This window comes from Myotis brandtii, unplaced genomic scaffold (assembly GCF_000412655.1).
Source record: "Myotis brandtii unplaced genomic scaffold, ASM41265v1 scaffold244, whole genome shotgun sequence".
Lineage (NCBI taxonomy): Eukaryota > Metazoa > Chordata > Mammalia > Chiroptera > Vespertilionidae > Myotis > Myotis brandtii.
Genome location: NW_005359225.1, coordinates 4,706,676 through 4,718,122, shown reverse-complemented (window position 1 = coordinate 4,718,122; position 11,447 = coordinate 4,706,676). Strand labels below are relative to the sequence as shown.

The window sequence follows — 11,447 nt, the reverse complement described above, 5'->3', positions numbered from 1 at the left end:
GCAACCTCCCGATCCGCCCTGCTCTGTGCATGACAGGGGGTGGCGCCCCAACTCCCCAATCGGCCCTGCTCTGAGCCCAACCAGGGGCTGCACCTAGGGATTGGGCCTGCCCTCTGCCACCCGGGAGCAGATCGTTATCTCCCGAGGGGTCCCAGACTGCGAGAGGGCACAAGTGGGGCTGAGGGACACACACCCCCCTGCCAGTGCACAAATTTTTGTGCACCGGGCCTCTAGTCTATACTAATAAAAGGGTAATATGCTAATTAGACTGGGAGACCTTCCATATGTCCTTCCGGACAAAGCCATGGTTGTGGGGCTGAGGCAGAGGCTGTTAGGGGCAATCAGGCTGGCAGGGGAGGGCAGTTGGAGGCCATCAGGCCGGCGGGGGGAGGGGCAGTTGGGGGAGAGCAGGCCAGCTAAGGGGGACAGTTGGGAATGAGCAGGCCAGCAGGGGGAGGCAGTTGGGTGCTATCAGGCTGGAAGTGGGGGGCACTTAGGGGCAATCAGGCTGGCAGGCCGAGTGGTTAGGGGTGATCAGGCAGGCAGGTGAGCGGTTAGGAGCCAGCAGTCCCAGATAGTGAGAGGGATGTCCGATGCCGGTTTAGGCCCGATCCTGCAGTCGGACATCCCCTGAGAGGTCCCAGATTGGAGAGGGTGCATGCCAGGCTGAGGGACACCACCCCCTGCATGAATTTCGTGCACTGGGCCACTAGTCCTATATAATAAAAGGCTAATATGTAAATCGACCAAACAGCTGAATGACTGGTTGCTATGACGTGCACTGACCACCAGGGGGCAGACACTCAATGCAGGAGCTGCCCCCTGGTGCTCAGTGCGCTCCCCCAGAAGCTGGGCTCATGGCTGGCAAGCCCAGCGGTGGTGGTGGGAGCCTCTCCTGCCTCTGTGGCAATCGGACATCCCCCGAGGGTTCCCGGACTGTGAGAGGGCACAGGCTGGGCTGAGGGACAGTCCCCCCTCCCCCCGCGCGAGTGCACAAATTTCGTGCAAGGGGCCACTAGTTCAATAATAAAAACAAACAGCCCTGTCAATAATGGGCAAAAGAAGTAAATGGACATTTCATCAAAGAAAGTACATGAGTGGCTAACAAGCACATGAAAAGATGTTCAACATCTTTTGGAAATGGAAATTAAAACCATAATAATACACCATTTCATCTCATTAGACTGACTATGATAAATAAGAGTGCCAATAACAAATGTTGGCAAGGATGTGGAGAAATTGGAATCCTCATACATTGCTGATGGGAATGTAAATGGTTCTGCCCTTTGGAAAACAGTATCAGTTTCTCAAAAGTTAATTGTAAAAGTCTTATAACCCAGCAAATCAAGAGAAATGAGAATATATATCACACAAAAACTTACATTTGAATGTTCATAACAGCATATTCATGAAAGCCCCAAACTGGAAATAACCTAAATGTCCATCAACTGGTGAATGGATAGACAAAATGTGTTGTATCTATAGAATGGAATACTTTTTAGCAAGAAAAGCTAATGAACTACTGACACATGCTATGTCATGGATGAACTTCAAAAACATTATGCCAAGTGAAAGTCCATTTGTATGAAAAGTCCAGAAAAGGCAAATTTATAGAGACAGAAAGTAGATTAGTGATTGCCTGGGACTGGATTTGGGAACAGGGATTAACTATAAATGTGTATGAGAAGGAATGAAATTGTTCTAAATGTTACAGGGTTTGGGGGAGGTACCGGAAGGTATAGGGTGATGGAAGGAGACTTGACTTGGGGTGGTGAACACAATACAGTGTACAGATAGATGATGTGTTGTGGAATTGTGCACCTGAAACTTGTATAATTTCGTTAACCAGTGTCACCCCAATAAATTCAATAAAAATTAAAAGTAAAAAAACAAAAAACAATAAAACTCTTTTACAGTAAGGTTGCACCACTTGGCAAAATTATTGTAAACTTTAAATAAGTAAATTCTATGACATGTGAAATGAATGAATAAATAAATGATTGCCTATAGGGTATTTTCTCTTGCATGGTAGCATATGATTCTGATTTCTGTGGGTTGCACCCTTGAGGGCTGTATTCTAAGGAATTTGTCATCTGGCTCCATACAATCTATTATCTGAGACAATTTTTTTGAATCCTCACCTGAGTTTATGTTTATTGATTTTAGAGAGAGGAAGGGAGAGAGAGAGAAACATTGATGTGAGAGAAACATCAGTTGCCTCCCATATGTTCCCTGACCAGGATTGAACGCACAACCTAGGTATGTGCCCTGACCAGAATCTAACCTGCAACCTTTTGTGCAGGGGACTACACTCCAACCAACTGAGCCACCTGGCTAGGGCCGAGGCAATTTCTATTTGATTATGAACTTTGAGGCATTGGTTGGATCGATATCGCAATCAAGGAGGGAGTCTGTTCTTGGTGTAGATCAGTGGTTCTCAACCTTCCTAATGCCGCGACCCTTTAATACAGTTCTTCATGTTGTGGTGACCCCCAATTTCATTGTTACAAATTGAACATAGTTAAAGCATAGTGATTAATCACAAAAACAATATGCTTGACCCTTTAATACAGTTCCTCATGTTGTGGTGACCCCCAATTTCATTGTTACAAATTGAACATAATTAAAGCATAGTGATTAATCACAAAAACAATATGTAATTATATATGTGTTTTCCAATGGTCTTAGGCAACCCCTGTGAAAGGGTCGTTCGACCCCCAAAGGGGTCGCGACCCACAGGTTGAGAACCTCTGGAAGTCAACAATACCAGTTGAGACATTTAAAAACGTAGCCCACTGACCAAAAAAATTTTTAGAAGGAGTGTTTATCCCAGTTGGCATAAGTGTGGTCTGCTAAATTGAGGGTTAGCGATCGGAGCCAGGGGAAAGAAAAGGGCTGCATCATATGACTAATTAAAAAAAGAACATGAAGCACATTACCAAAAATACCGACACAATAAACACAATCATAGCCTTTGTCAACTTCACTATTTCTTCTTACCTGTTTGTGGGTGAGCATTTCCCTCCAGAGAAATCTTTTGCTTTGGGGCTGGAATTTTTCTGGACAAGAACCAGGGCTCTGATAGGTTGAATTATTCAAGTGTTGGTTTATGGTGGTGATGTCAGACCCATGAGTCTATTTTCCCATCAGTCAATTATGGCAGGATCTGTAGGGAAACAAAAGGAGAGAATAGAAACCACTTTTTAAAAGGACCAAATGATCTGATCAACGTATTCATTTCCAACAGCAGAATGAAAGAGAGCAGAACAGAGCATGAACCTCCTGAGGAAGAGATTCATGAGGTCTCAGTTGATGGCTACTTTCAAGAGAACATATTATAGAATCTGAGGAAGGAGAAGTAGACAAGGAGAGTTAGTTTTCTCAACCACTTTACCCAACTTATTTTTAAACATATTTTTATTGATTTCAGAGACAAAGGGAGAGGGAGAGAGAGATAGGAACATCAATGCTGAGAATCACTGATCAGCTGCCTCCTACACGCCCCCTACTGGGGATTGAGCCCACAACCCTGACTGGGAATCAAACCGTGACCTCCTGGTTCATAGGTCAATGCTCAACCACTGAGCCATGCCAGCTGGGCTACCTAACTTATTTTTGATAATTCCATTTAGCTCCTCTATTTGCCAGAGCTCTGTGGGTGATACATATTTGGAAATCTTGAGTGCATTACAGTCTATTTTGTAAGATGTGCACCCAGATTCCTATCAATAATAAAAGGTGATTTTATTTTATATACTTTTTTTTACTGATTTCAGAGAGGAAGGGAGAGGGAGAGAGAGAGATACAAACATCAATAATGAGAGAGAATCATTGATCAGCTGTCTCCTGCATGCTCCCTGCTGGGTATTAAGCCCGCAACCCAGGCATGTGCCCTGACCGGGAATTGAACTGTGACCTCCTGGTTCATAGGTCAATGTTCAACCACTGAGCCACACTGGCCGGGCTAAAAGGTGATTTTAAATAAAGGCATCAAATCATCTTGAAAATAAACTTGTTGACAGTGATCATGCAAGCCCTTGCCTGTGAACATGAGTATGATTTTACCCATTTGAAAAAGTCCACAATAACTGACCATTCGGTCAGAACCCTTTACCTTGTATAAAACTCATCTCAAAGAAATGAGCTCCTCCCTTTGCTGTCATCTTCCTCCACATTGTGGACACTATGAACAGGGCAGCTCTTATAATACTGAGAAGCTAATTTTAAAAACGTGGAGCATACCAATTTTATTTAATTATTTTTAGCATTCCTCCTTGAATACTTTACTTATGAGTGCCATGCTGTTAGAGAGCAAGTTTTTGGTGTATTCTAGCAGCTGTCTGGGAAGTGCCAGGGTGATTTCGGTGTAAAATACACCTTGATAAGTTTTACATTCAGGTCCTGAATGTAGGGCCTGATTTAGAGAAGACAACTGAAGGAAGTGTTGGCAGGAAATAGCCTGAGTCCTGGCTGTCTCATTAATAAGAGAACTCTATCTTATAACATTGTCATTAAGAATTTTAACTTCTCTAGAAGTGAGGAAACATACTGTCTTGTACTGTGACCTAAGAGCACAACGTGAGTGAGCCAGCACAAAATAAAATAAAAATTAATGTGTTTCCTGCAAAGTAAACGTTCACAGTCCGGTTGGGTAAGGACCTTAACACTGCTGTAAGGGAAAACACAGGAAACAAAAAATAACTTATTTCTCCATGTTAAGTGCAGAATGTATACTCAAAGACCACTTCTTCATAAGAGTGGCCAACATTTCTAAAAGCTTTATGCCTCTTAAAGTAAAAGTAACCTGAAGATGCATTCCTGGAATGGCAGAGGATGGCATCTGAAAATCCACTCCTCCATGAAAGCAAGAACACTGGCAAGACGTCAAACTCAACTTTCCCAGAAGTCTGAAAATTAACCCAAACTTTCAAAATCTAAGGAGCACTTATTTAAGAAAAATGGCTGAATCTGAGTAGGAAACACCAAGCTCTTGGCATTTTGACTTGCTTTTCCCCCATCCTCCTCTCCCAAACTCTGGTAGCCTTCAAAACCAGTTGTCTCAGGACTATAGTAACTATGAAAAAGAGAAGCCTAGTAGCCACTAGAGGGGGCAGAGTGGGTGTGGAATTCCTCCAAAAGCCCTATCTCTAGAGAAATGTCACTGATTTGTCTGGCAGGACCTGGTAAGAGCCCCATTCATAGAGCTAGTCTTATTGACTGACTCAGAGCTCACACTGTGAGAAGCCCCATCCCTAGGTGTTTGTCCAAACAATCATCAGCAAACTGTTAGACATCCCAACTCCCTGAGGCAGGAAAACCAATTGAGACAAACCAGAAGCTGGCCAAAAAACTTAAAAGAAATATTAGGAAGGACATGTAGATAGAAGGCTTTGAAAAGCTCTGACATACCTGGGGGTCTAGAAATCCACATGCGTTTGCAAATCTGTATGTAAACCCTGGAAACACATGAAAAGGCCCCAGTCTCTCAATTCTAATAACCTTAAGGCCTGGGTGAAGCAGGAAATGAGGGATAAGGGAGCGTAAACTTTCAGAGCTTTGAAGACTTGCCTGAACCAACACACAGAATCCCTTGGCAAAGAGTGGGAGACATTTAAGGAAATCTCTGTCCACTCATTAGCTGACCACTAAGCTAAATGGCAGAAATGACAGTGACCACACATGACAAAGAAAACAGGCTTTACAGATTTAGTCCTTGAACGTCAATCAACAAACAAACAGGAACAAATATGAGCCTTGGGAGTATCTAATTTCCAAAGATGCCATATTATGTCATTTAAAATGACCAGTTTTTACACTGTTCCCCAACATGATATGACATGCAAAGAAATGGGAGAGTATGACCTATATAAGGAGAAAAAAAAGCAGTCAACAGCTATTGTCCCTTATGTTGAACTTATTAGACAGTTTTTAAATCATCTATTATAAAAATGAACTAGAGGCAACTATGTCTAAAGGAGTCAGGGAAAATATAAAAATGATGTCTAACCAAAGGGAGACTTTCAATAAAGAGATATAAATTTTTGTTGTTGTTGTTAATCCTGTCCTGAGGACATTTTTTTCTATTGTATTTCAGAGAGAGTGGAAGGCAGGGAGGGAGAGAGGAAGGGAGGGAGGGAGAGAGAGAGAGAAACATAGACAATGTGAGAAACACACATTGATTGGTTGCCTCCCACATGTGCCCCACCCACTACCAGGGGAGGGGAGTGAACCTGAAACCCAGGTACATTCCCTTGATGGGGAATTGAACCCATGACCCTTTGGTGTGTGGGCTTACACTCTAACCATTGAGAAACACCAGCCAGGACGAGATTTAAATTATTTTTTAAAAAATCAAATAGAAAACCTGGAGTATAATAATTAAACTTAAAAATTTACTAGAACTTCAACTTGATATTTAAAAAATCCTAATCATAATTAATGGTAAGAAACTGGGAGCTTTCCCACTAAGATCAGGTACAAGGCAAGGATTTTCCCTCTCCCACTCCCCTTCAACATCATACTAGAAGTTCCAGATAATGCAATAAAATAAGGAAAGGACATAAAAATATACAGTTTGGGAAGGAAAAAATAAAATTATCTTTGTTCACAGGTGGCTTGTTCTTCTATGTAGAAAATGCAAAAAATTTGACAAAAAATTTCCTGGAAATAATAAGTGATTATAGCAAGATTGCAGGATACAGATTAATAAACAAAATTCAATTGCTGCCCTAGCTGGTTTGGCTCAGTGGATAGTGCGTGGACCTGTGGACTGGGGCGGGGGGTCCCAAGTTCGATTCCGCTCAAGGGCACATGCCCAAGTTGTGGGCTCGATCCCCAGTGGGGAGTGCAGAAGGCAGCCAATCAATGATTCTCTCTCATCATTGATGTTTCTATATCTCTCTCCCTCGTCCTTCCTCTCAGAAATTAATAAAAATATATTTTTTAAAAAGTCAATTGCCTTTCCATATACTAGCAACAAACAAGTGGAATTTGAAATAAAAAACACAAAAAACATTATCATTTACATTAGCATCCAGAAAAATGAAATATTTATGTATAAACCTAACCAAATATGTACAAGATCTATATAAAGAAAACTACAAAACTCTGATGAACAAAATACAAGGACTAAATAAATAGAGAGATAGTTCATGTTCATAAATAAGAAGATTCAATATTGTCATGATGCCAGTTATTCCCAATTTGATCTATAGATTCAAGTAATCTAATCAAAATTCCATTAAGTTATTTTGTAGATATTAACAGATTCTACAGTTTATATGGAGAAACAAAAGACTCAGAATAGCCAACACAATATTGAAAGAGAAAAACAAAGTTGGAGAACTGATATTACCTGACTTCAAGACTTACTATAAAGACAGTCATCAAAATAGTGGGTATTGGCAAAGAATAAACAAATAGATTAACGGAACAGAATGGAGAGCCCAAAAGCAGACCCATATTGAAGAAAAGAAAACTACACCCCAATATCCATTTTAAATAAAGTCATAACTCTCCTCTACAAAATACTAGCGAACTGAATTAAGCAACATGTCAAAGATATTACACACCATAACCAAGTAGGAGTAACCTCGGGAATGCAAGTTGGTTTAACATCCAAAAGACAGTTGATTTAATAAAATACCATATGACTAGAATGAAGGGCAAAACCCACATGATCATCTCAATTGATGCAGAAATATCATTTGACAAAATATAAAGTCCTTTCATGATAAAAACAAAACAAAACAAAAACACACCAAAACAAACAATAAATAAGTTTGGAAGAAAAGGTAAATTTCCCAACCTTATAAAGAACATCTATGAAAAACCCACTGTTAACATCACACTTAGTGCCAAAAGACTTTCCCTCTGAGATCAGGAATGACATGAATAGCCACTCTCATCATGTTTTATTTTTGTTTTGTTTTTTACTCTTACCATGTTTATTCAACATTTTACTGAAGGTTCTAGCTAGGGCTGTTAGTCAAGAAAAAGAAATCGCCCTAGCTAGTTTGGCTCAGTGGATAGAGTGTTAGCCTGCAGACCAAAGGGTCCCAGGTTCGATTCCAGTCAAGGGCACATTCCCTGGGTTGTGGGCTCGATCCCCAGTGGGGGGTGTGCAGGAGGCAGTCAATCAATGATTCTTTCTCATCATTGATGTTTCTATCTCTCTCTCCCTCTCCCTCTCCATTCCTCTCTGAAATCAATACAAATATATTTTAAGAAAAAGTAATAAAAGTCATCCAGATTGCAAACAAAAAATAAAACTATTTCTATTCACAGATGGTATGACATTGTATATAAAAAATCCTAAGGAATCTACAAAACATTGTATTACTAATAGGTGAATTCAGCAAATTTATAAGATACCAGATCTATATATAAAAATAAGTTGGCCTGCCCAGCCAGCATGGCTCAGAGGTTAAGTGTCAACCAGGAGGTCATGGTTTAATTCCCGGTCAGGGTACATGCCTGGGTTGCGGGCTCAATCCCCAGTGTTTGCAGCCAATCAATGATTCTCTCTCATCATTGATGTTTCTAGCTCTCTCTCCCTCTCCCTTCCTCTCTGAAATGAATTAAAAAATCCTATCTAATAAAGAGGGAATATGCTAATTGACCCTCACACTGTTGCAAAGATGCGGTGCCCACAGCCAAGAAGGAGGGAATATGCTAATTGACTGCCCTGCTCTCAAAGATGGCGGCACCCAGTCCCCTCAGCCCTACCGGAGCAGCAGGCATGCAGCCTGGGGGCAGGCCTGGCCACTCTGTGTGCCTGCCTCCGGAGTCCACCACCCCTTGGATGGTGGCTGACCAGCCGCCCAGGGCCTGCCCGAGGCGCAGGTAACCAGGGCTGGCTGAGGCTTGTGCTGCTGGCAGTGGCAGCAGCAGAGGTGTGATGGGGCGTCGCCTTCCCCTGATCAATGGGTGCTCCCGGACTGTGAGAGGGGGTAGGCCGGGCTGAGGGACCCCCCCCTCCAGTGCATGAATTTCATGCACCGGGCCTCTATTATATAATAAAAATAAATAAGTAAATAAATAAATAAATTGGCCCTAGCCGGTATGCTCTGTGATTAGAGCAACAGCCCATGCACCAAAGGGTTTCTGGATCGATTCTCTGTCAAGGGAACAGTACCTGGTTGCAGGTTAGATCCCAGGCCCCTGGTCAGAGCCCTTGCGTGAGGCAACCAATCGATGTGTCTCTCTCACATCCATGTCTCTCTCTCTCTCTCTCCCTTCCTCCCTCTTTTCCTGCCTCCATTCCACTCTCTCTAAAATCGATGGGAAAAATATCCTCCAATGAGTATTAAGAAAAAAAACTGTATTTCTGTACACTATCTGTGAACAATACAACAATGAATTTAAGATTAGAATTCCATTCACAATAGTATAAAAAAGAACAAAACACATTGAAATACATTTAAGAAACTAAAAGACTTGTACACTGAAAACTACACATTGTTGAAAGAAATTAAAAAGCTAATAAATGGAAAGACATTCCATATTCATCAATCAGAAGGCACTTTTGTTAAAAGGCAATTCTCCCCAAGTTGCTCTATAGATTCAAATCAACCCTTACCAAAATTCCAGCTGACTTTTTTTGAGAAATAGACAATATGAACCTAAAATCTATATGGACATGCCAGAGACCCATGATAGCTCAAACAATCTTAAGACAGCACCAGATTGGAAGACGCACACTTTCCGATTTCAAAACTTATTACAAAACTGCAATAAACAGGACAGTGTGGTAGTAGCATGAGGATAGATGTCACATCAATGGAACAGAACATAGAGTCCAGGTTTTTAAAAATATATATTTTATTGATTTTTTTTACAGAGAGGAATGGAGAGGGATAGAGAATTAGAAACATCGATGATGAGAGAGAAACATCGATCAGCCGCTTCCTGCCCCTCCACTGGTGGGGATGTGCCCGCAACCAAGGTACATGCCCTTGACCGGAATCGAACCCGGGGCGCTTCACAGGCCGACGCTCTATCCACTGAGCCAAACCAGTTAGGGCCTGAGTCCAGATTTTTGACAATGGTATCAAGACAATTCAATGCAATAAATAACAATTCAAAGAGTAGCACTTTCAAAATATGATGCTGGCACACACCTGGATATTCACATGCAAAAAAAAAAATTTACTTTCAGCCCTTATTTTACTCTATCTACAAAATTTAACTCAAAATGGATCAAAGATCTAATTATAAAAGCCAAAACCATTAAAACTCCTTAAGAAAACACAGGGCAAGAGCTTTATGACATTGTATTAGGCAATGACTTCTTGGATAGAAGAACGAAAGTATAGGCAACTAAAGAAAAAAAGAATTAAATTGAATTCCATCAAAATTAAAAACTTCTGTGCATCAGTGAACAATTAGAGTGAAAAGGCAACCTACAGAACAGGAGAAAATATTTGCAAATCATATATTTAACAAGGAGCTAATCCTTCAACTCAACAAAAAAACAACACATATAACCTGATTTAAAAATGGGAAAAGGACTTGAAAATGAAGTCCAAAGAAGATGTACAAATGACCAATAGGCATATGAAAAGTTGTTCAATGTCACTAATCATTAGGGAAATGGAAATCAAAACTACAATGAGATTTCACCTGACATCTATTAGGATGGCTTCTATTTTTTGAAAAAAATCCAACAGAAAATAACAAGTGTTGGCAAGAATGGGAAGAAATTGGAACTCTTGTACACTGTTGATGGAAATGTAAAATTCTGCAGCTGCTATGGAAAATAGTATGACAGTTCCTCAAATGTTAAAAATAGAATTACCATATGATCCAGCTCTTCCACTTCTGGGTATGAACCCAAAAGAACTGCAGGCAGGGTCCTGTAGAGATATTTGCACACCCATGCTCATAGCAGTGTTCTTCACAATACCAAAAGTTGGAAGCAACCCAAGTATCCATAAATAAAATGTGGTATATACATACAATGAAATATTATTCAGCTATAAAAAGGAATGAAATTCTGATAAATGGATGAACTTTATGACTGTAATGTAGTCAAAGAAGCTAGTTACAAAAGAAAATGTTTCCAATTAAAGAAAGTATATAGAGTAGTCAAATTCACAGAGACAGAAAGTCAAACGGTGGTTGCTAAGGATTGGGGGGAAGGAGAAAATCAGGAGTAGTTGCTTAATGGGAATAGTTTCAGTGTTACAAAATGAGATTACCAGAGATTGGTTGCACAACAACATGAATGTACTTAACAGAACTGTACACTTAAATATGGTGAAGATGCCGTAACTGGTTTGGCTCAGTGGATAGAGCGTCAGCCTGAGGACTGAAAGGTCCCAGGTTCGATTCCGGTCAAGGGCATGTACCTTGGCTGTGGGCACATCTCCAGTAGGAGGTGTGCAGGAGGCAGCTGATCGATGTTTCTCTCTCATCGATGTTTCTTCCTCTCAGTAAAAAATCAA

At 40.9% G+C, this 11,447-nt stretch overlaps 1 protein-coding gene across 1 annotated transcript in view; it reads left to right on the top strand.

The window, feature by feature from the left end:
• LOC102248426 (folate receptor alpha-like) overlaps window positions 1–11,447 on the top strand; it is a 26,950-nt gene that overhangs the window by 14,727 nt on the left and 776 nt on the right. Inside the window, exons 6-7 of the mRNA XM_014540376.1 lie at window positions 7,940–7,944; window positions 9,846–9,851. Coding sequence (XP_014395862.1) covers window positions 7,940–7,944; window positions 9,846–9,851 — 11 coding nt within the window. The remainder of the gene's footprint in view (window positions 1–7,939; window positions 7,945–9,845; window positions 9,852–11,447) is intronic.